The sequence below is a fragment of the Drosophila subobscura genome, chromosome J (assembly GCF_008121235.1).
Source record: "Drosophila subobscura isolate 14011-0131.10 chromosome J, UCBerk_Dsub_1.0, whole genome shotgun sequence".
Classification (NCBI taxonomy): Eukaryota; Metazoa; Arthropoda; class Insecta; order Diptera; family Drosophilidae; genus Drosophila; species Drosophila subobscura.
The window spans coordinates 19,859,431-19,887,380 of NC_048532.1; the positions used below are offsets into that span (position 1 = coordinate 19,859,431).

Sequence of the window (27,950 nt, forward strand, 5' to 3'; positions counted from 1 at the left end):
GCATTAACAATTTCTGCAGCTCTTCTTCACAAACTATCGGCTATCGATACATCGATGCTTTTCCAGCTCAGTGTGCACGCATTCTGTTCACTCACGAATATCAACAGTTTGCCGAATTGACACTTGACACGAGATTAACCCATTGTCGACCAGTGCAACGCTCAGGTGGTAGAAATCGTGATACCAATAAGAATTTGAAAACACAGTTTTAGCTGTTCGCCTGTTGGAATATATGTATGAAGGTTGGCTGACTGGGTTCGTTCAATGTTGGCATATCCGGAAAGAACATAGTCTATTTTATGAAGCTTTTGGTATATTCCGGTATATTTCATATGGTCAGACGGCATATTTTAACGTTAAATACGCGGTCACACTGTACGCGTAAAAAAAGAAAAGAAATATTTGTACTATTTTTCTAACATTTATACTCCTTTTTATAAATGAACACACAGCAACAAATAATGCTCGAAAGCCTAGCTTTAAGCAACTGATAGCGGAACGCGTGCACTCTCTTCCCCTGCCGAGACCCAACACAACACACTCGAATGCGGAAAATGATGTAAAACGGGGGGAAATCTAAACCTGAAAGGCCCCACACAACAGCAGAGGCACAAAATGGAAAGGTAGGTCAATGTGTGGGCGCCACAAATATATATACCAGTGTGAAAAATCCAAGACTGCCAACTGCATGGCACAATTGTCTGGCCAAAAGCAGAGTGTTTTAGGCATTAAAACAACAATGAACATTAAACAACGAGCTCCAAAATAGAAGAAGTCTGTCTCCTAACCTCAAAAGAGCTTTTACAGTCAATGCCAGTGTGTGTGTGTGTCCATGTGTGTGATGGTATGTGCGTTCGTGTGTGCTGTGCGAGCGACTGAAAGTGGTTGTCGCTTATGGGCCGCAACGAGGGGGCAAGGCAACGTGTTAGTGGAAAAACTGCTTTTGAAAAAAGGGAAAATTGTTCACCACAAAAGCCCGCCCAAAAATAGTCCCGCCTCACAAGGAAGTCCACCCACTGCCCGCTGCCAGGACACTTGCTATGCTAAACTTTCTCTAATTGGATTACGATATTGGCCATTATATATTTATATTTATTTGGGAAACACATGTAATTGGCGAGAAAGTAACACGCTGTCAATTCAACCAAAAAGATACCTGAGAGATTGTACGTGTGTATGTGCATGCGAGCTTGTGTGTGTGTGTGTGTTGCGAGAGAGGTTTTTTGTTGGGGAGGTGGTGTGATGGCAGGGGCAGGGGGCGGTAGGTAACCTGTCCGAGCGATGGGGACGTAAAAACCAGAGCTCTGAAAGTTACATGCATTTGGGCGCGCGCGCGTATTTATTTTGTTTAAAAATGCATAATCGTCGTGTTTTATAATTTATGCGAAAAGAGAAAAACACATTTTAAAGGCAGTCTGAATAGAACTCTTCATAGGATAGGATGGTGGAATAATGGACTGGAATGGGAAGGGCTCTGCTCTCGGTTCGGGAAGTGTGTCAGCCATTGAATAATTTAGATTTATAATTTCGCAGTTAGGTATTTCGTGTCGTGTATTTGTGTTTGGGGGAATTCCTCACATATTTTTGCATACCAAAGCGGTGGGCAACATCGACTGATGAAGCCGCCGCCGAGCCACTATCCCAACAACTTACTAATCCCTCTCTCTCCTCTCCGCTTTTCGTTTTCAGGCATTAACCAGCACCAACAAACCACCACCAATCACCACCCAGCAGAAGCAACCAAGATGAATCTGTCGTGGCGCTTTTGAGCATCAATCGATCTTAGTTTGTTTGCCAACTTTCTGTTCAAGAAGTGCGAGACCAGTCCGCGCGTACGATTCCGATTCCGTCTGTCAGAGAACAACTCCTCATCCCCCGTTTCCCCACCATCCAGAGCCTAATCCAATTCCCACACGCACTCCCCGATCCAGTGCACTGGTAGCTGCCCATGATGCATATCAAGAGTTTGCCCCATGCTCATGCCCATGCCGCTGCCACGGCGATGAGCAGCAACTGTGACATTGTTATTGTGGCCTCTCAGCCGCAGACGACGATTGCCAACAACAACAACAATGATACGGTCACACAGGCCACTCATCCCGGTCATGTGTCAGCGGCGGCCCAACAGCAACAGCAGCAGCAGCAGGCGCAGCAGCATCACCAGCAGCAACAGGCGCAACAACAAGCGCAGCAGCAGCAACAACAACAGCAACAGCAGTCCTCTGGGCCACCCTCAGCGCCACCAGCACCAGCGGAACTTGCCGCCTTACCCTTCCAAATGCATCTGACTGGGATATCGACGGAGGCGCATAGTGCCGCTCAGGCTGCAGCCATGGCGGCTGCTCAGGCCGCAGCAGCTCAGGCAGCGGCGGCCGATCAGCAACCGCCGGCGCCTCCACCGCATCTGGTGCATCTGTCCACGCACAGTCCGACCATGTCGAATGAGCACTATATGGCCAATGGCCATGGCGAGCACCAAGGCGAGAGCGCTGGCAGTAATGGAAACTCTGGTGGTAGCGGTGGCGGCGGCAGTGGCGCGAGAGATCAGGAAAAGCCCTTCCACTGCACCGTTTGCGATCGACGCTTCCGGCAGCTGAGCACACTGACCAACCATGTCAAGATCCACACTGGCGAGAAGCCCTACAAATGCAACGTTTGTGATAAGACCTTCCGTCAATCGTCCACGCTGACGAACCACCTGAAGATCCATACGGGGGAAAAGCCCTACAACTGCAACTACTGTCCCAAGCATTTCCGCCAGCTGAGCACTCTGGCGAATCATGTCAAGATCCACACGGGTGAGCGACCAACCAGCTATGGCTGTCCCTGAAACCCTTCCCAAACTAATCCCATACCTCATTTGCAGGTGAAAAGCCGTTCGAGTGCGTCATATGCAAAAAGCAATTCCGGCAGTCCAGCACGCTCAACAACCACATAAAGATCCATGTCATGGACAAGGTCTACGTTCCTGTCAAGATCAAAACGGAGGAGGAGGAGGGGTGACTAGGACGGATGGCGTTGGCGGGGCATCATCAGCAGCAGCAGCATCAGCAGCACCATCATCTGCCGCAGCAACAGCAACAACATCCGCACCACCAACAGCCACCGCATCCGCATCATACGCCTCCCCATGCCCATGCCCACCACATCGATCATCAGCGAGGAATAACCATTACCACTCTGCCCGCCACCACGTCTGTGGCGCAACACCAGCAACAGCAGCAGCAGCAACAGCTCCTGCATCATGGCAATGGCAGTTCGCCCCACCATTTCAATGTGGCCTCGTTGGGTGACTTGTCCAGCGCCATGCAGCTGGGAGCTGTCACTGCGGATGGGAACTTTGTCACCATGAATGGAGTGGTGGTGGGGCGCATTCAGCACACGCGCGAAGAGCTGCAGCAGCTCGGAGTGATTAAGGTCGAGTCACCATCGAATGGTGTGACCACCGTGCCGACGTCAGCGGCGTCGTCAACGCAGCGCGAGTGATGAGTCGATCGGCTGCTCCTCGAGTGTATGCTCAAGGCCGAGCAGGAGAAGGAGGAGCAGCGATCGAGCAAGAAGTGAGCCATGTTTGGTGTGTACGCTTACGTTGTTGTTAGTTGTTTAATTGTAGCGAACATTGTTGTTGTTGTTAAGGTTTAATGTGTGACTAAGAACTTACCAAGATGAATGTATAGCAAAACGCTTCAAAAGTAGCTAACCGGCAGACCGCCAACACCACAGCAGCAGCACACAGCGTTCCCCCTGAAAACCTGAAAAATCCCCCAAACACGAAAACAGAACAGTAACTAAAAATGAACCAGAAGCATGACCACAGACCCTTGAAGAAGTGCTGCTGTGTGGCAGCGGCACCCCAGCCCCAGCATCTCACACCCAGCCCAACCCAAACCCCCAACGAGGCAATAGTTTAAACCCCACTTCCTATTCACATAAAACACAACCTAATCGTAAACCTAGCTAGGAGCAGAACTAGAAAGAAAGCTAAAAGTACTAAAAACACTATTAAGCGAAAAGTCATTGCGTTAAGTTGATAATATGTGAAATAAGCAAAGCGTAAACGAAATGAAAAGAACAGGAAAATAGCTTCACAAAGTGCAGACACTTTTAAAATTGTAATAACCACTTTCAGATTGTTTAAATTAGCATTTAACTTTGAAGGGAACTTGTACAGACCTGACTTAGTCAGAGTTTCCAGTGGTTTATCTATTTTTTTATGAACTTTCATTCAGCAGACACAAACCGCTTGGGTGACGATTTATGCGGGTGTACTTCGGTCGTCTGGGTTGACACAAATTCAATTTGTTTTATTCAATTCCTAGCATAATTATTTAATTTGTAATCTTAGAGGAGAAAAACCGATAAAGGGAAAACCGCTAACGAAAAAAAAACAATTCTTATAGTTTTAAGTGGTCGAAGTGCAGAGAGCCATAGTTTGTAGTGAAACGTTTTGTTAATATTAATTGATTAGTTTTAATAGTTATAATTTCTACATAATTGGCACAACTTGGATAAGAAGAGCAAGTCGCGCTAGCCTTCGACTAAATATTAGTTACGCTACTGAAGTAAACCACAAACTAATGCTAATGCTATGATAATGATATGATTATGCGATAGGAAAAGCGAAGCAAGTTCTGTACAAAGCCCAACTCCAATTTTTTGTATGTATAAATCGAGCAGCGCAGCGCAGCGGTGGTAAGGAGAGAATTTACCCAAAAATCAATTGTAAATCAATCAACAAACATTTTTTAAAGCGAAAATAATATTTTCTAAAAATATAATTTGGCGACTATTATTTTATTTGATGTTCGTCCCTTCCTCTCAACAGCCCCCCGACTGACACTTGTTGTGTATTCGCATCGTTCGCGATAATTTTAAAAACTGCAGCACGGGTCAAGCCCTGCGATCCCTGCGTCAAGCAAGTTCCTATAGATTTCAAAGCGCAACAAAACGAAACAAAAAACACTAAAATGTATACGAAATCAAATGCAAAACGGGAGAAGGACTACACTAGACAAAAACCCTAGAATATATTGAATAAATACTAAATAAATGTTGATAAATGTGTAGTGTTAACAAATTGAAACGAAACCAGCAAGAGAATAACTAAACCCATCCCCTCACACACACACACCGCAACTGGAAACCTAGCAGAGTAATATTCTAAATAACGCTTAAGGTAGATCCACTCACACTTGAGAGAGTCTCTCAGCAGCCCATTGGAAGGCTGATGATGCTGATGATGATATTATGTGGAGTGCATCGAATAAATGTCAGAGATCACCCCTTCCTCTCTCCACTCACCATCATCTTCATCTCCCACGCGTACGTACGAAGTATATTTTATAAATAAATAAGTGACGTAGTGAGATTAGCATTTAAGAGCCCAACTTATGGTTAGTTGAGTGTGTAAAATGTAAAACTGCAAAGAATTTAGACATTAAATGAACAAAGACAAACGAAACGAAGTGGAGAAGGAGATCTGCAAAACAAAACAAGAAGCAAAGCAAAGCAAAATGCTTAAAAAACAAAACGCGATAATATTGTATAACTATACACCTGCATATACACACATAGTACGTGTATATGTATATTTATAAATGCGTAGTAGCTGTATTTATATGTAAATGTGTGCGTAAATGTGTATTTAGTTACAGCAACAAAATATATATAAATATATATATTTGCAATGGAGAAATACACAAAACGAAAAACTATGAAATGAAATGGCAAATGAATTTAAATGCATTATTTTTTATATACTCTTCATAATGGATCACCGCTCAGCTTAACTTAGAATTAATAACTTCATAACTTCCACTTTTGGTTTGGCTTAAAAAATACTTGGAACGGAACACTACACTTTTCGGAGTCTGCGACTGGCGATGATCGTGGCGTTGATCGCGGCGTTCCCGGTGGTGATGGTGGCTCATCATCGCACAGGAATCCATTGAGATAGGACAACCAATCGTTCACATCGATTTCCGACTGCACTTCCTTGACGAGCACCCGCCGCAGGTAGCGCATGTAACGCACATCGTTGCTGTAGCGAACGCACATCTCGGGCAAGTTGATTTTGGCCACTGGCAAATTAACCTTGGGCCTGCCCAAAATCACTTTCGTGTTGAGGCGCTTCTTCCAGGTGGGCACTTCCTTTTCCATTTCGTTCAGTTCGAAGACCTTGAACGTTTCGCCAGTTACAATGCCCACCGGAGTGGCCAGTGGGCTGCTGGTTCTGGTCTGCAATGGCTGCACCTGCTCCTTGCCCTTCATGAACTTCCAAAAGCCCTCCAGATTCATCCACTTATCATAGTCCTTGAGGGCGTTCAGTAATATACTCAGATAATCCTCCCGCGACAACTGCTCATCGTCTTCGTCCTCGATCTCGCTCCTTGGCTTGTACTTCATCCACTGCCTGTCGTTGAATTCATCGCAAACCTTTTTTGGCCCGAATGGCACATTTCTGGGGAAGTAAAAGAGCTGCAGAAAGTGATCCGTGAACTCGAAGCGAAGATACGGCTGCTCCAGCAGCGGGATGCTTTTGACGTAGGTGCTGATGTGTGTGGGATTCTGTGACTTGAATATCTTGAAGAACTCGGCAATGAGCAGGCGGGTCTGCGGTCCCAAATTCGGGTAGGTCACAGCGTTATCCACATACTTGAGCTCAGCCGTGTTGCTGACTTCCACAACGAGTGAGATGAGGCGCTGGCAAATACAATTAACAAAAGTAAAGAGGAACATTTAAGAGCCTATCCATAAAATAAACTCACTTGCAGTATGCGTAAACGATCGGGGTACATGGACTTGCCCGCCGCCAAGCCAAACAAACGCATAACCTGGCGCACAGTGTCCGTGAGCCGCACTGTTGCCGACATACCAAAGACATGGATGGCAAAGGGCTTTGTCTCCTCGTTGAACATCTCAGTCTCGGACTGTCGCAGACGGTTGTGGTCCAGCCAGGAGAGGAACTCCATTTCGAGCACCCAGCAGAGCATATTCAGCACATCGCAGAGTCGTGAAAGGCGCGCACCAGGCGACAGAACCTTGAAGTCATCCAGGCAGAGTTTGCCACTCACCCAGTCGTACTCTTGCACATGCTGCAGGAATGCCGTGTCCTGTGACATGTCCATTTCTTCCTCCTCCGTGTAGTTGTACACGTGCTCCTCGTAGGACTTTGTGTACTCGCGGATATCCTTATCGCTGCATTGCGGCAAGAGCTCCTCCAAGAGATCCAGATAGAATTTTACCTTTTGCGGCGCATTGTGGGAGCGCTCGCTACGAACTGCCGGATTGGGCACGCGTAGGAAATTCAAGTAGTATGGCCGCAAGCATGTCCAGCAGGGCGGAAAGGCGTCGACGAGGAGAAAGAAGGTGCGTATCACCTTGCCATAGATGCCCGCCAGCTCCTTGACACTCATCTCTTTGGCCAACAGAATCTGAAAATGGGAAGGGGCAGCCGTGGTAATATTTCCCTCAGTTTAGGGCAGCGCATCTTCCTTACCATGGCCATGTCCATGAGCCTGTCGAGTACACCATCTCCCGGGTACACACACTGCAGCGCCATCATCTCCAGCATGTCCAGAAACGTGTCGTAGTGGTGGCCGCTCAGCGTTTTCTTCAGATCCTCGGCCATCATAAAGTTGGGAACATCCGGCAGCATGGCAGTGCGGTGTTTGTCCTCGCATTCTCTCGTATTCTGCAGACACCTGGGCACACATGCACCCGGCAGACGGTTCTCCGACTTCATGTACATATTGGAAATGTGAGTGCGCAGATTCCGTCGCCAGTCCATCTTCTGAGCTGGCGCCGCCTTCGATGTCCCCTCCTTCGATTTCTTCATTTTCTTCCTCCGCTTCTCTGTGGTTGCATTCATGCGCTCATTTGTGGTCGAATCTGATGAAGAGCCATCGACTTCCATCTGCTCCGGTGTTTCCATATCCGCCTTTTCAGCTGCAGCTTCGATCTTGTTGGAGGCTGCATTCGATTTGTTTGGATTAAATATAACAGTGTCCACGCTGTCTGTGTTTATATCGTCTGGATTAAACAGCACAGTATCCACACTGTCGGAGTTTCTGTCGTTACAATTAAATGGGACCGTTTCCACACTGTCGGTGTTCTCGTGTTTAATGCTTGACTCCTTGGACTCCTCAATTCTCTTTAATCTGAGCTCAATGTCCCGCGTGCTCTCGGCAATATCATCCAGTGAAGTGTCTTTCATTTCAGACACTTCTTGAGCATCTTTCACCAACTTGGCAGTCACAGGCAGAGTTACATTTTCAGTTGTGGACATAATGACGCTTAAATAACAGCAATTTATATAAATTGATGAAAATAATTCACATAGCGCCGCTTTGTTTACAATTAACAAGTGTGACCGCGGTTTTATCAATCAAATATACCGCCAATTCTTCAGAAATATACCAAAATGTACCGAAAACGTAGGAACCTTACGTTACGCTTCGATTACATGTGTTCGAATATGCTCTGTTGCATCGAGACTGAAGCTGCATTGATAAATTCGAATATGATTTCCAGTTGATATGAACAAGATTTTCTACAATCACAAATTTGAATGGATAGCAATGGCAATCATATGGTCAAACACCACCCAGTGGCTGACAGAACAAGTAAATTCATGCATTAATTACAACTTGAACCAAAATCAACTACAAGAACGTCCACGCACTCTGCTAAAAATCCAAATTTAGAATTTAAATACAGCAATTAAGCTGATTTATATGCATGTAACAGTGATTGCATTGCTGCTAGCACAATTCCAGCTCCCCCCCCAAAAAAAACTCTAAGCCCGTCTGTATGTCTGGGAACGGCCAGTGGAAAGAATTGTGGCCAAACTTTGGCGCCATTGCCGTTGTCGCGTATGCAAATTCATAGTAAAAAAAAAAATGGCAAGAGCAGACCACAAGACAACATTTTAAGTCGGGCATGTGAAAAAGCGATTTCCAGCAATCTGGTGCATGGATTATCCATAGTTTTTCCATTGGTTTTTGGCCAGCATTGCCGGCAGTGCCACGCAGATGTGTTTGCCGCGTTAATGAATTGCCTTAAATGTCAATTACCATTGGCTTTATCGCCCGTTTCTTAGTAAATGCCAATTATTGTGGGTTCTCTTGCACTCCACAATCTCCCCTATCCCATTCGCACCGCTGATTGTGTGTTTAATTAACGATTTACTCGTATGTTTTATTGCTACTGCTGCTGGGGCTGGGGCTGGGGCTGGGGCTGCTGCCTGCCTGCCTTCGGTTGCTTTGCCACTGATAATTATGATCTTTAGGCCAAGTAATTACAATCAATCGGTTAACAGATGTTGAGACTTGTACGAGTACGAGTTTGCCCGTGGAACTGCACTCTGAATGCGCATTTTTAATTGACTTATTGAGCATTGAAATTGGAAATTGGTTTTCCAATGTTTTTGCATATCGTTTGCAGGTGGGCGGGCTCTTGCTGGCTCTTCCAAAACGATTAAATGGCTCGAAATGGCTTGCTTTTGGTTATTGGATGTTGGTTACTGCAGGGTGCAGCCTTGAAAAGCTTGGATAATCGTTTGACATTTGTGGGGCAGTGTGGGAAGGAGAGGTGTGGCATCTTTTAGTTGTTCTTTTTGATCTAATCTTGCTTCGCTGCCTGCCACCAACTCTTATGCGTAACATGCGTAAGTCAAGTCAATATTTATTGCGTGACCATTGCCTGGGATACTTAATCATAAAGCGCTACCGCCAGCCATCGCTGATCGCCGATTGCCAGCGTCCAAGCCACGAGACGTTTGCTGTTTGAATGTGCGAAAACGCGGGTTTACGTTGAGCAACAAACGCCACTATCGGCGGACAGTGTGTTGTGTTGGTGGAAATAAAGCCGAGCAGAACATAAATTTCACACAAAACTTCAAAGACACACAAGGGGCAGGGGACAGGCACCATCAAGTGCACCTACACAGCCAGCAGGCCAGCGGCGACTGCAACAGCGACTCCTGGCCAAGTGTCGAGGTGCCAATTAAGGCTACACACACACTCTCCGCATGGATATCGAGTTTTGGGACCAGGCCACAGTGTCATTTGATTCTTGTGGCAGCGGCTGGCGGCGTTTCATGCGCCTTTGACATGCAACTGGGGCCCCCGGGCCATGCTGCAAGCTGCCTCCATGCTGCGTCGGCATAGTTTACACGAAGCTACAGGCAGCAGAAAAAAACCCAACAAAAAATTACGAAATTTGTCGTCTGACAAAAAGGCTAGAAAACGATATAAATTAAATTTACGATTTTGGTGCTCATTAAATGTTCGCTTCAGTTCGCAACTTTTGGAACCCCTTTTGGACAAGAGAGAGACCAGCAAGAAGTCTTTTTCAGTGCACGAAAATTAGAACATTGCTTTGGGAAATCAACGAAAATGCAGTTAATTGTTCGGTTTTCGGTTTTGCAGTTTCGTTTTTCGGCTATTCTCGCGATTGTCACAAATTGAATAATGTCTCAATTGAAAAGCCGCGAGATCGGAGCACACACTGGCCTCACAATTGTTTGAAGTTGAAGTTTTGGGGAGACTTGGCCAAGAATTACATGCGGCTGTCTTGGCTCTTTGGTCCATTGTATAATCTGTTTGCTGCTTTGATATATATCCTGGCAGTGGAGCAGCTGGCGGAGCTCTCCAGGAGACGCAAAAGTGAAAGGCAAGCAACATGCAACGCCCACTTCTTGGCTGGGACACTCGCTTTAAATATAACTAGATTATTATATAATTGCTTGCCATTTGACTAATTTGCCTGCAGCGAAAAATAGAGCCAAAATAGAGCCAAAATAGAGAAAACCCAGCCAGAAGTGGAGAAAAGCAGCGCCAGAAATGGGCCACAAACGAATCAAAGCGAACCGGTAGCCATTTGCCTTGTCATGGCAGCAGGAGGCAGGCAGCAGCCACCCGGTGTCTGGCAATCGCACCACTGACCAACATATGCGGCAAGGCAACCGGCTCTGCGGCAGCACCATCGATCGATATGGGTCAGAGCGCGGCGCAATGGGAGGGCAGCAGAGGGGAGCGCAGCAGTGCGCCGCACGTAGCAGACGTGAGCTAATCCATGCATCAGATGCAATTTTAATTGCCAATCGTCAATGGAATCGGCTAGAGCAGAGCAGAGACGAGAGACCAGCTGTTGGAGACATCAATCAGGCCATCATCTATCGGAAAACAAACCAAAATTGGAAGCAAACAACTTTTTCTCTAGCTGCGTGATATTTAATTCCCGGCGGAAGCTCTAGGCTCGAAGCATTCTACGACATTGAGGACGCTCCACGAAGCATTTGGGACACCTTAGATAAGCTGTACCCAAGAGAAGGGTTCGCTCTGAATGCCTCCAGATGGGCAGGGGATCTCAGAGTGAGCTGCAAAGGAAAAGGAGTCAGAGATATTCCTTCACTTTGTCTTCCGCCCAAACTCACTCGCCGTGGATTCCGCATAAAGATTCAGTTTTCGTGTCCGAGAATGACGCGACGGCGCCCAGACATTGGCCAGGTGTAGGGCCACCAAACGAGATGCACAAATCATATTGAGGGATGGTAAAAATAATAATCAATAAACAACAATTTTGTGGCAATTTAAACCTCAAATTTTGGGCAGCTCTGCTTGCGAGCAACAACCTAATGACTGAATGAAAATTCCACTGACTGCTGTGATTGAATCAACTTTTACTCATTTCGCTTTTGCCATTATCCATTTTCCATTTTCATTACGTGTGAGAGTGTGTGTGAGAGAGACAGAGTGCTGTTGCAATGAGCAGTGCAAATGAAAATGAAAAGAAAAGAAAACCAAAGCTTGTTTAACCAGAGCAGCGCCGGCAGGCAGTCCGGTTGCAGTCCAGTTCCAGTCTCAGTTCCAGTCTAAAAATGGGTCTAGCCGAGGGGCAGCAGAAGCTGTAGGCCTTATATAATGCACCGTAGAAATGTAACAGCAGGGAGGGAGGGTTGCAGGGGTAGGCAGCATGAACACCATGTGCAATTTATCTGGCCAGAGATCTCTCGAGTGAGAGCGAGAGCAAACGACATCGGGGAGCATTTAGGCAACACATGATTCGGTGGCATGTGGCTGAGATCTGCTCCTAATAGACCTGCCAGCTGACAAACAAACATTTGCATTGCAACACTGGACTGGAGTGGAGTGTGGCATGGAGTCATAATGACACATTCTTGTTGCAGTACCCCGTAAAGGGCAACGAAACTGCGTCTTAATTACGTTAATGGCAGCCAAAAAGCCAAAGAGATTCGCAATGAGCAATAGCCAGCGATCCATGTGCGATTCTTGTTGCCACAACAGCTAGCAGCTAGCAGCTACCATCCAGGCAGCCAGGCAGCTATAGACATGGCCATAACCAGCAGCAGGCAGCAGGCAGCAGCAGCATTTGTGTAATCTGGGTAATTAAGCGACGCTTTCCGCACACACATAAACAGACATCGGGGTTTTCCCACGATGGCCAGTTGGTACTCTCCAGCGGCTCCTCCACTGCACTCCCTGCCCCCTCCCTGCATTGACTACTGTTTAAGGGGCAACAACAAACTGCCGCCAAGTACCAAAGGCCAATGATATATGCATTTTTCATGCCGCAAAGCAGCAGACTCGAAGTCGAACTCCAAGCAGCCTCAGCAGCCGGCCAACGGGGCAGCCAACAATGGCTCTGTTGCTGTGGCTGTGGCGCGTTGCTTATAAATTAGAAGTAGCCGAAATAATAGCCATATTTTGCTTGCCTTTTTGCCGAGTTGCTTGTCAAAAACCCTCGAAAAAAAAGGTCAAAGCTGCAACTCGAATGCAGCTGCGGCGTCTGCGAATGAAGCTGCTGTGGAGGTGGCTTATCTTGGCCATCAGCAGTCGCAGCAGCCAGCAGCCTGCAGTGTTTCCATGTTCGATTTTTCTCTTAAAACTGAACGCACTTAAAGCGATTTTCCAGCTGAAACAAATTGAGCGGCCAGGGAGTGGGCTGTGTGCGATGGTCAATCATGTAGGATCCATGGCATTTAAGCAGCTGAAACCTCAACTCTCCGCTGTGTATGCCCTCTGTATACCCAATGACGTCATGGGCAAGGGTTTATGCAATTTGTGTGGCTCGAGGGGCCACAAGACGTCACTGGCTGACCGCATCCGTGGCGCAGTTCCACTTGACTGATGAAGCGCATAATTTCACGGAAATATTTAGTTTGTGGCCGCATTGGGAGGGACACTTCCCTGGCTATCCATTGGCTATATAAATATTGAACAAGTGCCACATTTCACGCTTAGTATGCAAGAATCGAGCGCGGATTGAACTCCACGCGAAACACACAAAATCCACCAGCAACAGCAATCCAGCAATCCAGCAGCGACATGAAGAGGCGACGCGTAATCGAGTTGGTGGCAGTGGGAACTCGTTTCGGTGGCTTCCGTGTTGCACCGTGGAAGATGGCATGCGCCTGCCACACGCGTCTGTTGGGGCTAATTGTGGGACTCGGCATGATTGGCGTGTGCTCGGCCGTTGGCTACTCGTATACGCGCTTCGAGGGTCCCGTGGCGGGGCCGGAGCATCTGGTGACGGTCCACAATGGACGCACCGACTATGTGGCACGGCCCGAGTACAGCTTCGCCTATGGCGTCGAAGATGGCAAGACGCGTGTGCTGCAGAATCGCAAAGAGACGCGCAACGGGGACGAGGTGCGCGGTGTCTACAGGTAGGTGTAAACAGAGGGGCAACAGGGGGGACAACAACAAGTTGTCAGCGTTCATTAATGTCACGACATCCACGCAGCGTAGTCGATCCTGATGGCACCCTGCGTGTGGTCAAATACACCGCAGACGATGCCAACGGCTTCCAGGCGGAGGTTATCACGAATGGTGTGAAAACGCTGCACGGCCATGGAGGCGATGATGCAGGAGGAGGTGCGCAAGGAGGTGCTGCATCGGTGGATGAACAGGTAAGGCATGAAACCCCTGCTGAAACGGAGTCAGAGGATGAAGAAGGAGATCAAGGCAAAGCCTACTACAAGGTGCACGAGGACTACGACGAGGGAGAAGGCGGTGCAGAGGAGCAGGAGAACGAGGGAGCTGAAGACCATGAGGAGGGTGGCGGCGATCATCAGGAGTACGAGGGCAGCAGCGAGGAGGGCTACGACGAGGCCGATGCGCACAGTCAGCAGCAGGAGAGCAGCGAAGAGTATTAAAAGGGACACCATGCCCCTAGCTATAAGTCTGCAATATGCTAACTACTATTATTTTGTGATAAACCAGAAATAAAACAAACAAAATACTCACACAAAACGGCAGAAACTTCACTTTACCGAGTGGGGGTTGGGGTTCCTTTTGCATAATCAAATCCCACATCAAACTCTGACCCGCCAGAGCCAGAGACAGAGCTCGGAACGAACTCCACTAATTGAATTATCCAGACATGGAGCCATGGATAGGGGAGATGCAGAGTGGGGCATGCCTTTGCGTAACCGCCAGCAAGCGCCACATCAACGTCAGTGGACATCGGACGAAGCCAAGTGAAGCGTGTGCTCCCAGCTACAGCTCCCAGCTCCAGCTCCAGCTCGGATTTGGAGTACGATTTTGATTCAATTTCGATTTCGATTTCATTTTCGCATGGACTCAATCAAGCGGAAAGCGGCGAGCTGAGAGCGCAGCGCAGCGACTGTCAGTCCGTTCCGATGGACATGCAAGTTTGTTGCAAGCCTCAGCTAAAATCCATGTACTTGCAACGCTGCTGCGTGTACGCTCCAGTTGTGGTGCGTGTGGCTCTGGTGGTGCCATTTCGTCACTCGCTTAATTTCCAACGCGCAAATGCGCAAAATCCCATTAAATGTGCGAAAAATCCAAAGGCAGCAGCAGGAGAGAGGAGCAGCAGCCGGGAGAGCGGAGAGTGCTGCAGACTGGAGCACACATCTCCGAGTGGGTTGGTGGTGGAAAGTGGATCAAACGACGTCTGGTTTTTGTTGCCAAGCGATGCGGTAATAATGCTGCAATGCCTGATGCTGGCCAAATGGAGTCGGTCGGTAATCTCACAATTGAGTCGCCGACAAAATTGGGTTGGCAGCCGCCATCGAAAACGCAGACAGAGACGCAGTCGCCGTCGGATCGGGCTAATTGACAGCAAACTTATGGCCCACTAATGGTTCCCCTGCCAACCGCCGCCGCTCTGTGGCATAGAATGAAACACCATAGACAAAAATCAAAGACTGAAGACTGAAGACCGATGAAGCGTGTGCCTGCGTCATGAACGTGCAAGAATTTCGCACTCGAAATGTTTTAATTAGACGAAAAAGAGAGACAGAGAGACTAGTAATTGGAGACGTGTAGATCTGCGCTCCCCCAAGGGTTTCGTATGACATCTCGGAAGTACTTGTTTGCTTGCATAATCCTCCCCTGCCGGATATGGCACGTTACGCATACGCAGCGTTGAGCAACGCTTTGAATTACATGCCACAAGCTGCATGCATTCGCTGCAGCGACTTTCTAATGGACACCCCGCCCCAGGCCAGGCCATTGTCCAGCCTGAGCAACCCAACGCAAGGCCTTCAGGTCTCAATCATGAACAAGAAAAAACAGCAAACAAAAACAAAAATTGCTTCACCCAGTGCATAAATCAAGGCACAAATCTATAACTGTCAAGTCATTTAAGCCAATGGTTAAACATTTAGCGGGGGGAGTGGGTCAGCAAGAAGGGGAAACGACCAGCCAGATGACTAGCAGGAGTAGAGGCAACCCAGTGGCTGCTAGACCGCATATGCCCCAGTCGATTGCAGGGCATTGGCCATGCAAAGTGCGTTTAAATGTTCAATCAAAGTGCCTGCCCCCTCCGTCCGCCCACGACAAACCATTGTCCAAACATAGGCAAACAAACTGCCACATTTGCGGGCTCGTACACCGTACACCACTCGTAAATCAAGATAAAAACTTTGTTCTACTTATCGACAGTCGCAGCCATAAATGTAATAAATCTCCAGTTAAGCTCAGTCCCCCCCAAGAGGGGGTGGGAGAGGGAGAGAGCTGAATGCAGCATGCGTGGACAAGTGCAATTAACGCATGCAAAACGACGCTTGCGAGTATTCCCGCCATCGATCAGCCAAAATGTCGCTTGGAGGGAGAGATACTCGCGGCATTGCGCAATCATCGATCGGAAAAGCAGGCCCCAGCAGATCCCAGACGAACGACAAAGACAAAGACACAGAGCTTGGCGCTTGTTGAAGTCATTTCGCTTTTCCAACTGTCTTGTCCGCTGACCAACTAACCAACTAACCAACTAAACTCAGCTCCTAAGGGGGAGCTGTGGCTCCTCCAACTCCTAGCTCTAGCTCTGACTCTGACTCTGGCTCTCTGTCAAAGTGCGATCGTGACGTGGCCAACTTGTTTCCCAGCCTGCCCTGCTGCTGCTGCTGCTCCTCCGCCTCTCTGCTGGAGTCTGTCTAAGTTTTTTTGGCTGTTGCCTCTGACTGTGACTGTGACTGTTGTTGCTGTTTGTCTTTTTTTCGGCGTTTTCGGGCACAATTGTGTTTTGCGAGCGATTTTCGGCCAGCCGTGTAAATGTGTCGCCTTTAAAGCCATTTTATGTAAGTCGATTCTGTGTCTTTGTCTTCGCCTCTCCGCCGTGCCACATGCTAATGGCCAGGCCCAGACACAGAGATCTTGGCTCTTTTATAGTGCGATTTGTGGCCACTTTTGGCTTGTTTCGTTTTCGTTTCTGTTTCTGCACCTCCACTGCCGGCGACAAGCATCCACTTCTTTTTTTTCCCATAGTTTTTCCTCACTGCTCACTGCTGACTATGTGCTGAGTATGTGCCTCACCATTTAATGGCCACTTGTGTGTGTTTTATAAGATACAATCATAATTTTCTGATATGTCATGCCAAGAATTATTTGTTTTGGGTTTTTTGCTGCTGCTGCTGCTGTTTTTTACAGCTCGTCGTGGGTGTTGCCGCAAAGTTTAGCCAAGATTAAGTGTCAACGAATGACTTCTAGGAGTTGGTTAAGATTTTATGGGGGAGTTTGAAGAGCAGAAACCTCCCCCGGGGTGCAGAATCTCAGTGGAGTTTATGGACCATTCCTTCATATTATTATTGAAATATTTATGATTATTCCAAGCTAATCTTTCACCATGATACGAGCTGAATCCAGAGCTAATCTCCAGGCAGTTCATATTTATATTTAGAGTGCAATTCTTTGACATTTCATATCTTATCTTCCATCAACAAAATTCCTTCAAGATTTATCATTTGCCTTTCATTCCAGCACAACTAATTTGTCGCATGCCACAGAGGAGAGAGACAGAGAGAGAGGGAATATTGATTGAGCAGCATTTGATTCGAGTCAAATTATTTGCCAACACCGTGGAATTCCGCCGACACACAACACACACTGTACACACACACACCGAGCTCCCCGCGGGCAAAGTTCTCCAGATTGTGGCAGTAACAAACCGAAGTCGGGCACAAAAATGTCAGTCAACAAATTGCGTGGCATGAAAAATACGCAAGTTGTGGCTCAATGTTGTTGTTGCTGGTGCTTGGCGTGGTGGTAATTATAACGACGCCCCGCCTGATTGCCACAGATATGGTAATAATATTTTTAAGGCTTTTTTTTGGGCAAAACCAGAAAGCAGCCAAAGCCAAAACGACTAAAACCGATCGTAATTATGTCGGCAAATCAATAAATAAAGAGCTTAGATCATTAGAGGCAATGCTAGAGTGTCACCTGTGCTCCACTCCCTGCCCTCTCCTCTCCAGAGGGAGTACCCTATGGATGGAAAAAACAAAGTCAACCCAAACGCCTTCACAAAACAAATGCCGCACCTAGCGCTGGAGCTGTAGCTGGAGCTGTAGCTGTTGGGGATCATTGTTGTGGTGCTGCTCATGCGTGGTACGAGTACGACTGCCCTGCCACACGGCACAGCAGCAGCTCGTAGAGGCTGCAAACTGTGGCTGCAACTGCAGCTGATGGCTGGCTGAGTCTCCTCCCCCACCCGGCCCGATCCGTGGCAGCTGCAGCAACGATCTCTGGCTGCTGCTGCTCCGATCTCTTGCTGCTGCTGTCGTCGTCGCTGTCGCTTTCGTTGGCCAACTCGTGTTGCATTCGGCGTCCGACGCGTATATAAATACTTTTGGTCATCGTTGCAGACATCAGTTCAGCTTACGAATTCGTGCTATTCACGGTCCTCCACTCACAGAAAGAGTCCTGCCAGTCACAGTGTCCGCTCACAAGGAATCAAGAACGCCAAGTCCTTTGTCCTCTCGTCAGCCTACGTGTTCGCGTCGTTCGTGTTTGTTTCTGTCGTTTTCTGTTGTGCTCGAACCCCCCAACATGAAGGTGTGTGTCTGCCCCCCCAGCCTCCAGCGTGACGAACCCAGCCTGATCCTGATTCTCTCCCACTCATACAGTACTTCATTGCCATCGCTCTGCTGCTTGCCGCCGCCCAGGCCGTGCCCATTGAGCTGGGCCACTACGGACCCGCGCTGGTGCATCATGCGCCCGTGCTGACCCACGCCGTGCATGCTGTCCACGCCGAGCCTGTGGCCTATCCCAAGTACAGCTTCAATTATGGCATCAAGGATCCCCACACTGGCGACATCAAGTCGCAGGCCGAGGAGCGTGATGGTGATGTGGTGAAGGGTGAGCACAAGACCAAAGACTGAGGACACAAACTGGGAAACCCACTAAACACCTTCTGTTAATTCTTCCCCCCTGCAGGCCAGTACTCTCTGGTGGAGCCTGATGGTTCGGTGCGCACTGTCGACTACACTGCCGACGATCACAATGGCTTCAATGCCGTCGTCCACAAGACCGCACCCAAGATCCTGCACCATGCGCCCGTAGTGCACGCCCCCATCCTGTCGCACGCCCCCCTGCTGCACCACTACTAAGCGCAGACCAGCTGGACAACGACGCACAGGTGCTCCATATCTCAAAAACAAAACACACACAAAAAGCGCAGCAGCAACCGCAGCAGAATCATAGGAACCACAAGAAAACGTAAAGAAAAATCACAAAAAAAAATACAAACAAAAACAAAAACAAATCACACAAAAAATGTAAAAAGTAAGTTGTAGCTAAGAGTTTTAGTAGAACACGGGAACGCCTTCGTGGGCGTTGCCCGGCACCCGGCACCCGGCTGATCCTGGCATGGCATGGACGAAGGAAAACAAACGATAAGAAAAAGCAAAAGCAAAAGCAAGACCCAGAAGAGGGGCAAGCAAACCCGACTTGATCGCAGATCGAAGATCACAGAGGAGATATGATGGAATGATGGATAACAATGTTTTCAAGTGGTACGGCAGTGGAGGATCTTATATAACTTCTAATACTTCTCCCCGTAGCAGAACTTTTGCACAGAGCCCACCCGAACTGAACGAAGCAAAGGCCTCTGCTGGCAGCCAGAATCTCTCTCCTGATCTGTACATAGAACTTTATTTATCTACCCGAGTTCTATCTATTTTTCAAAGCTCTCACTTTTGTAATATATTTATGTGTGCTGTGCGCTCTGCTCTCCTCTTCCCCTATCTCTCTCTAACTTTCTGCCTAATTCTCTCTCCATTTCTGTTTGCTCTTCAAGCCTTTTGCAGTGCTCGTCAAACTGTTGCCCCCAACTGTGTCCCCAAACAGTTAACATATGCCTTGGGGCGTGCTCTCCCCTCAGAGAACCTTGTGCCATTGCGGGATGCGGTGGGGGTACACAGTTTGACAGCCACAGTTCATTCGGTATGCATTTTGTGTGAAAAAAATAGTGGAGAAACCCCGCTCCCTGATGGGCCGGTAATTGTGCATTAGTAGGTAGTGCTGCCCCTCTCCCAATTTAACTGTTAAATAATTGTTATCCATGCAAAACTCATTCCGTTTCTATTTCTTCTCAATCTCAACTCTCTCACTGACTCACTCACACTCACTGACGCCGCCTCAACCATCTCTCACTCTCTCTCTCTCACCGCTCACCTTCTTCACGCGCTCTCTCTCAGCGTCTCTCCCTCTCTCTAACTGTCTCTCTGTCTGTCTCACTCTCTCACTCAGTCTGACATCTTTTGTATCTAGTTTCATTTTTTGCATTTAGTATTTTGTCACATTTATTGTGTATTTATAAACAATTATGCAGCTTAATTTTAAACAAACGAAAAAACATAGAAGAAAATCCACACAAAAAAAGGAATCGATCTTTGTACTCAATTTGTAGGCCTACAACCAGAACAAAACCAACCAACCAACCAACTCTCACATGTCTCTCAAATGTCTCTCAAATGGTTCATTTGGGCCTTACACTTATGTACCATATATTCCCCCCACATAAGCATAAGCATTTGTGTGTGCAAACAGCAGCAAACAGCGAACGAGAATGCAAACCAACGTTTTTATGGCAAATTTTCAAATGTATAGAAAAAAGCGAAAAAAAAAATAAAATAAAAATCATATTTAAAAAAACTTCACTCTTTTCTTACTTGCTAACGAAGGTCGTGGAGATTAGCATGGATGGGCCATAATTATTACATTTATAAGACTGGGCAAAAGAGAGCTGAGCAAGAGGAAACACTTAGCATTCTGGTGAAGTATTTCTAATGGTGGGGAGGGGATTCGCACTCGAGCTCGAAAGAAGGTCTCTCCAATCCATTCTGCTTTGGGTTCTCGACTCCTCGGTCTGTCCCAGTCATTGATTGTACGCGCAAGTCCAGAGCTGGCCCAAACACCGAAATAAATGTGTTTGATGGAAATATCAATATGCGCAGATCATTAATATTCAGCATGAGATCTTTGAGCAGTTTGTTGTGGTTCATTGTAAGTGCGCGTTGGAGTGGCGAAAACATTTGCAAAAGTATATTTGAGACAAGAATTCATGTGGTGCGGTTTGAAGAGAACAAAATGTGCAATTGATTGTGTTTTAAGAGGATTAAGATAGAGATTCCTGCGATGCGAATAAACGTTTTAGACTTTAAAATTTTAAATTAAATGCGAATAAAATTATTGAGATAATTTAAAGGTTGTGAGCTTCAAAATTTGTGCGAATGTACAAGAAACGACTGTGATTAAACTGCTCAATATCTACTATCAGTAATAAGAGTATTTTCTTCAAGCAAAACCCACTTTAAACCCTTGAAAAACTGAAGCACTTTCAGAGCTTCCACCAGAGTTGGACGCTAATACTGCCAAATATCTTCAGCAGCAGCAAACCCGCTCTTTAAGCTCCACTCCCCACTCCATTCAAAGATTTCAATCTCCCAAATATATGCTACCAAATAAATCATTTCTCTATCGCACAGCTATTCCTATTAATCATAAAAGTATACGCCACGCTGGCCAGCCCATTGGCTGCCAAAAGTGAAGCCTATTCGAAGACAGCTGCGGCAAATGCCAGCAAAAAAGCGAAAGTAACCAACTATTTTCTGCACGAGCCATACGGTAGGCTATGCACACGAAAACTTTACCAAACTTTGCATTAATTGTGTGAATTTCAGGCCCCAATACATACGCCTTTGGCTACGAGATCGATGATCCGCAGACGCAGAATGTGCAGTTCCGCGATGAGCGACGCTTTGTGAATGGCAGCGTCGAGGGTAGCTACGGGTATGTGCGGCCCGACGGCCTCATAGAGGTGACCAAGTACCGGGCCGATGAGAATGGTGGCTTCCTGGCACAGACGCAGAGCTTCCAGCCGGGCGATGAGCAGGCGAAGACGGCGTGGCCCACCCAGCGACCGGGCATAATTGTGGACAGACACAAGGTGCAGTCGCCGGCGAATGTCACGTGGGATCCCAAGAGCCATCTCAATGTGAGCGTCTCCCATGTGGCCGACGATGTGGCCAAGCAGCTGAAGGAGCAGCACGGCCTCGACCTGAATCACATCGATGTGACCAAAGATGTCCTACAGCCAGCGGTGCTCGATGTGCTGCAGGGCAAGGCGCCGCTCAAGAATCAAACCAAAGACGGAACTCCCTTCCAACCGGTTCAAAATGTGATACCCAATCGTTTTCCCATCGCTCCCTTTATGCTGCCCACGGACACGGAGCCCATCAAGGCCACAACCGAGGAACCACAGCCCAAGGGAAATTCTAATTCAAAGTACAACCGCGCGAAGACCAACAACGCGGAGAAGGCGCCGCAAGTGGAGGCGCCCGAGTCGGATTTGCTGCCACCCCCGAGGCCATTGGTCAATGAGGCTGCCAGCGATGCAAATTGGTATCAGCGGATCATTGATGCAAATCGTCGTGAATTCCTTAACAATCTACCAAACTTAAGCAAAGTAAATGCCTGAAAATGTGCGCCCAAAAAGTAACTTAGAGACATCCCCCACTAGCATTAGTTAGACCAGCCTTCTGCTGGTTATTAGGTAAGCTTCTTTCACTTTTCAATGGCCACAAAAAACTAGCGAAAAGAAAACAACAAAAGAATGCCAACACACAACATAATTGAGGCTGGCAATAAAAGTGAGACCAAAAACGTTCGAAGTGTTGGCAGCATTTTTGAAATATCTTCCGGGTGGCAAATTGGAGCAGTGCTGAGAGTTGATCCCAATCTAAATCGCTTGCCACCAGCGGGTTCGTTCGCCCGCCGCCGCCTTTGAAGTGCTTTTGCCATCGATGAGGCAACTTTCAAGCATTTTGTAGGTTAAATTTGTGGGCGACACAGCTGGTGGGTGTTATCACATATCGATGTACATCGATGTACGTAAAGCTGCAGCTGGCTATTTCCCTGCTACAGGAAGACAATCAGCCGTATCACGTTCCAGTCAAGTGTAAATGGCTTGGCCATTTAATTGCTCAAATTTCCAAATGCGTTTGCCAAAACGCAAAAAAGAAAACGACAAAACGGAAGGAAATGCGAATTGCATTTCCAATGCTTGCTTTCCTCCACGCCACACGCCTCTCTCCTATCTCCTCTCTCCATTGCACATATTTATGCTGATTTATTATTCCATTATTGCAGCGATTTTTAATGTGTGGCACGCACACAGTAGGCCCCCCACAGGGGAATTTATTGTTCGATTATTGTGCAATGCTTGTGCTGCCAAGAGGCACCTGAAACTTGATACTTTTCCACGTTTTCGATGTGTATTCTACGAATTTTTACATTCACTTTTGATGCCGCGGAAAGCAGTGGGAAAGCCTTAAGCAGCTGTTCTTTATCTGCTGCTTCTGCTACTTCTTCTGTTCTCCTTCACACCTCTTGCTCCTGCCTTGTTTTCTGCATTTTCTTTGTAGTTGTTTTCTTCATAATTATGTGCTGCCTGGCAGGCAGTCGCCGCCTTCCTCTGGCTCTGCCAAAACTTTCATATGCATTCGAGTGTTTTATTGTATGTTAATTAAATTGCTGCCACGTTCATTCCATTCCAATCCAATCCAAACCATTTCATTACGCTGCGTTCCGTCCGTCTGTCTGTCTGGCTGGCTTCTTTCTTTTCGTTTCTTGGCGCTGGGGCATACATATTTGGTCATTAACTAATTGCTGGCAGGCCGCTGCGGTAATCAGGCTTGCCAAACCAATGAGAGGGGAGTGATCGCTGCTCTGTGAAAGTGTTTCTTGCAGTTCCAGGGCGTAACGTGCGCGAAGCTCTATTACACATTCCATTACGTATACGCACAGTGGGCCCAACGAGTTGTCTGGGTGGTCGCCAAGTGGCAACTGGCAACTTGCACTTCAACTTAACATTGAGCGGACGGACGGGCGTTGTCCCTGCAACTCTCTGCCAAACGAAACATAATCTTTTGGCCAGACTGAAAAATATGTCGACGCCGACAACTTGATTAGAGAAGTTGCAGGCGGCGGGTTTCTGGCCAGCAGCAGCAGCAGCAACAGCAACACCAGGAGCAACTCCAGCTCCTGTCCAAAGGCGGTTGCATAAAATTTAACAATTTTATAATCTCGATTTGGTAGAAACTGGAAAATTTCATAATATCCGGTTAGAGCGCGCTTGAAAAGTTGTTAATTTGTGTTGCATCTGAGGCGGCAACGTGGCAGTCTGCAGACAGCAGGAAAAACAAAACTCAGCGCCGGAGTAGACCGCCAAAAATGACAGCAATTAGCGAGCAGCGTGGAATAAGGTAAAAGTATTTAACCCACTTTGCCAGGTCCTCCTGCTGGCTGCTGTCTGCTTGCTGCTGGCTGCTGACTGCTCCTCCTGCCTGTTTTTCGTTGTAGGAAGCAGCACAGAAGCACAGACATTTACAATTGCCGCCTAATTAATGAGCCACAAACACACACGGCTGACACTTGCTTCATGGGACAAACTCGAACAATTTCCTTGACCAGCCTCCTGCCCACCCAGTGGGAAGTGTGAAAAAATGTCAAATTAAAATGATTAACAATTACTCCAGGGAGGAATGGGGACTCTGTGAAGGCAAAACGTAAATATTTTGATTGGTCAAAGGAGACACAATTAAAGGCTGCGTGAAAAATCAATTGGAATATTTCGCTGGAGTTGGCTTTTCCGCGTGTGTTGCCACAGAGAGAGAGGCGGGAGGGAGAGTGTCGCTCGACTGTCTCGACTGCCACATGATATGATTATGTGATTTGGCAATTTGCATTTAATTAATTTTCATCAGCTATTTATTATGTCAACGGCAGACGACGGCAGTCGGCAGTGCAACTGCAAGCTGCTTAGACTTTTCGCGGGAGGAGGCGCCTCTTGGGCGAGGGTAGCAATTGCCATTGCCGCCTTGGGTGTTACCGCACCAAAAACAAAAAATCCAACTGAATATTGTTTGTTACCGTTGAAAGGCTTTTCAGATTATGCTGCGAGCAGCCAGCAGGCAGGTTATGTCACGTGCAGTGCATAATCCATGCATGATTATGATTATGATGATGATGATGATGGTAGTGTGGATGAGCGATTGAATAATGAAGAATGGCAAATGGAAGCTGGCAGGAATACAACAGAAGATAGTCATAATTTACTCCACTGACTAATGAAAAGATTAAATGCTGATTGCCTCCAGTGATCCACCATTGCACAGACGCAGCGTGTGACGATCTTCATTTGATCAATCAGCGGAAAAGCCTCGTCTCACGGCACCACGCAGCACGGACTGATTTTTGCGGCATTAACTTGTTGCTGCCGCAGGCTGATGTTTCCATTGCGTTTTTAAGTTCAATGTGCGCTGGCAATTAGCGGAATATTTTTGCCATTTTCCTCTTGGCCACACACACACAGAGACACACACACGCATGGATGAATATTTTGCAGTTGAAAACCGGCCAAGCAGTCGTCTCCAGTGAATTCGTGTTTTATTCGCTTTTTGCCTTCAAATAAATGAATATAAATTGCAACCAATCGAATAAATACAAGAAGCTCCCACAAATGTATGTAAGTTTCAATTACAGCAGCAGCAGCAGCAGCAGCAGCAGAAAAAATAACATTTGAGCATACAACAATCGCTGCTGCTGCTGCTGCTGCTGCTGCTGCTGTTGCGTAAGTTGCAAGCTGCATAAAAGGATAACCATTAAAAGAGCAACATCTGACAGAGCAACCATCTGCAGCGACAGCAATTCCCACAACTATTTTGGCAAAGATGCACGCGTCCGCTGGCCTGTTAAGTTGCAAGGTTTTTCTTTTGCTTCCCCTGACTGCGGCGGCTCTAATAAATATGAAACAATGAGACAAAAAGTCAAAGTTTGCTGCTGATTGTCTGCCATTGTTGCTGCTGCTCGAAGTACTGTGCGCTGGAACAATGTTTGCCAACAATCACTTAAGGCAGGCCAAAGTCTTTAGCAGGGCATTATAATTTATAGCAGATGTTTGTGGTGGGTTCAAGTACTTTGGCGGGTGGAGAAGTCAGGCATAGAACTGTCTACCATATCATCAGGTATCATGGGAAGAATGAGTGAAATGAGCCAGAAATAGGTTCCCAAATCAACTCCCATAAAGCAATCATAGCAGCAATCAATCCACAAGAGTATCTAATGCTTCGGTCTATGCAGAAGCAGCCTTTCTTTTTTTTTAATTTCGTTTTTGTTTGGGTTTGTTTGGACGATGTCGCAAATGTATGGCAGAAATCTCAGACAGCAGCGGCAGAGGCAGCAGCAGGAGCAGTTCAGGCGGCCAAGTTAATGCATGTACTAAATGTCCAACGGTAAATATGAGTTACTAGGTAATTGCTTGGCCTGCTTAACAACAGCTGTTACGAACGACGAACAGGCGCACAGGCGCACATGCGCAGGCACATAACAGCCGCCACTCGCATTTTGACTTTTCACTTTTGTGAGTGGGTAACGGGGTATGGCTATGGGAATGCAATTGATTGAGTGGCTCTGGGTAAAAGTTACCCGCCACCAGCGCCACCAACTATATCTAAACTATAACTAACCAAAGAAATTAACACCTGCCCGGGCCAGAGTGGAGGCAAAGACAAAGCTTCAATGAGCAAACAAAACGAAAATTTAGTGTGCGATTACGACGACAACAAAAGAGCAAAAACTATGCACAAAAAATATTAGAAATATCTGAGGCGATAACTGGCAGAAAAAAGTGAAACCAAAGAGATTAACGAATTAACGAATTTTTGGTACGCTGCAAAATAAATTTCAATCTAGAAAAATATCAGTAAAATAAGTAGAGAAAAATGCGTCGAAATTTTAAGGTTTAAGTACCCATTTTTAGTGCTCAAACCCACTTCCTTAATAACTATACCCCGCTGCCAATAAAGTGTATTACAAAAATCCAAAATCCTCCAGCTGTAGCAGCCTCAAAAATTGTATCAGCATTGCGCTTCGACGAATTGCCAAATGCCTCCTATGCGCCTTTGGTATGCCATGCCGACGCCGACGACGACGACGACGACGACTCCAACTCGACTCGAGTGTGGCATGTTGACTTGCGTTATATTTTCCACCTGCTGCAACGGCAACGCTCTACACAAAAAAACCAACAAAAAACTAAACACACACAAGTACACAGAGAAAAAACAGGAGACGTAGACCCCAAATCGTGGGCCATAATTAAGCATTTATTTTATTTGCCATATTTCTTGTGCTGCTTTCGGGATTTACACGTACAGCCGCACTGTACTGGCCGCACTGGCGGATTGGATTGGTAATCATCATGAAAAATGTTTCTTTTTATCCATTCCCATCCCCGTTCCGTCCCGTCCCATCCCGTCCCGTCGCGTCGCTTCACGTTTTCAGTTTTCGTTTCTCATGTCTCTCGCAATGTTGTCAAACGTTGTCCGACCATAATATAGCAATTAAAACTGTGTCTGTCTTTAAGAGTACATCAACCTGATGTCACTCGTTGCGATTCATTTCGCTTGCTGTGCATCGATTCGTATCGAGATGCAGATGCAGGACGGATGGATGGAGGGATGCTATGCAAAGTGGTTAAAGTCCAAGACATGAAACCCAAATATTTCCTTAACATATTGGCCAACAAGTGGCTCAAAGAGAGGGTTGATGGGAATTGGTTTATGTGGGCAGGAAAAACTGCTGCTGTTGGCTCTACAAATAATTGTTTCATTCAACAAAACGACAACAAATGCCTGAACAACAAACGAATGGGAAGCCTTGAAATCGGAGACCCAAAAAGGGACACAAAATCCACGCTTCGATGCGTAATTAGCTTCGAGCCAAATAGAAGATTGACGAAAGACCCAACAAATTGGTTAATTTCCCACTGCAATTGTGGCACTTAACTTTGATCCGTAGTACAGTCCGTGGCGTGCATGCAAGACCCAGAAAAGAGCTGAGTGAAAAAACTTCTTTTTATGTCGGACAATTAAATGTTACAAAATGGTTTGGGCCAAGCCGAAGCGCCTGCAGAGCCAATTCAATTCAGTTTACCATTTACGAATTACGTTTTTTACGAAAATTAGCGCATTAAAAGTGAATGATCAACCGGAGGCTGCACGTAATAGAAGGTTGCCCCCGCAGCTCACCCCACCGCCAACCCAGTGCCCGATAAAAGCTGCCCAGCAGCAGCCACGAAAAATCATCTAGCCGAATATTTGGGTCAAACTGCGTTCGAGAAATCGT

The 27,950-nt window shown here is 47.0% G+C and overlaps 6 protein-coding genes across 7 annotated transcripts in view; 4 read left to right on the forward strand and 2 right to left on the reverse strand.

Annotated features, from left to right (window-relative positions):
* Positions 1-27,950, reverse strand: part of LOC117895801 (HIV Tat-specific factor 1 homolog) — a 44,825-nt gene that overhangs the window by 12,352 nt on the left and 4,523 nt on the right. The window lies entirely within an intron of this gene.
* Positions 362-4,775, forward strand: LOC117895803 (adult enhancer factor 1). Its single transcript, XM_034803725.1, is given in 3 exon segments — positions 362-623; positions 1,690-2,798; positions 2,867-4,775. Coding segments are annotated over 2 exon segments (1,470 nt in total). The 5' UTR covers positions 362-623; positions 1,690-1,948; the 3' UTR covers positions 3,487-4,775.
* LOC117895799 lies at positions 5,765-8,361 on the reverse strand. 2 transcript variants are annotated; one of them, XM_034803719.1, is made up of 3 exons: positions 7,499-8,361; positions 6,772-7,433; positions 5,765-6,706 (listed from the first exon to the last, which is right to left on the reverse strand). In XM_034803719.1, the coding sequence occupies exons 1-3, from the start codon at positions 8,285-8,287 to the stop codon at positions 5,806-5,808; spliced, it is 2,352 nt and encodes a 783-aa protein (XP_034659610.1). In that variant the 5' UTR covers positions 8,288-8,361; the 3' UTR covers positions 5,765-5,805. The 2 variants fall into 2 exon arrangements, with proteins under 2 accessions (XP_034659610.1, XP_034659609.1); XM_034803718.1 differs by having other exon boundaries at positions 5,765-6,702; positions 6,768-7,433.
* LOC117895810 (pro-resilin) lies at positions 13,294-14,217 on the forward strand. The gene is made up of 2 exons (XM_034803736.1): positions 13,294-13,690; positions 13,768-14,217. The coding sequence occupies exons 1-2, from the start codon at positions 13,350-13,352 to the stop codon at positions 14,177-14,179; spliced, it is 753 nt and encodes a 250-aa protein (XP_034659627.1). The 5' UTR covers positions 13,294-13,349; the 3' UTR covers positions 14,180-14,217.
* LOC117895813 (cuticle protein 8) lies at positions 18,146-19,026 on the forward strand. The gene is made up of 3 exons (XM_034803738.1): positions 18,146-18,317; positions 18,389-18,620; positions 18,699-19,026. The coding sequence occupies exons 1-3, from the start codon at positions 18,312-18,314 to the stop codon at positions 18,869-18,871; spliced, it is 411 nt and encodes a 136-aa protein (XP_034659629.1). The 5' UTR covers positions 18,146-18,311; the 3' UTR covers positions 18,872-19,026.
* LOC117895808 lies at positions 20,624-22,429 on the forward strand. The gene is made up of 3 exons (XM_034803734.1): positions 20,624-20,768; positions 21,251-21,389; positions 21,446-22,429. Exons 1-3 carry the CDS (start codon positions 20,712-20,714, stop codon positions 22,240-22,242), a joined length of 993 nt encoding a protein of 330 aa, XP_034659625.1. The 5' UTR covers positions 20,624-20,711; the 3' UTR covers positions 22,243-22,429.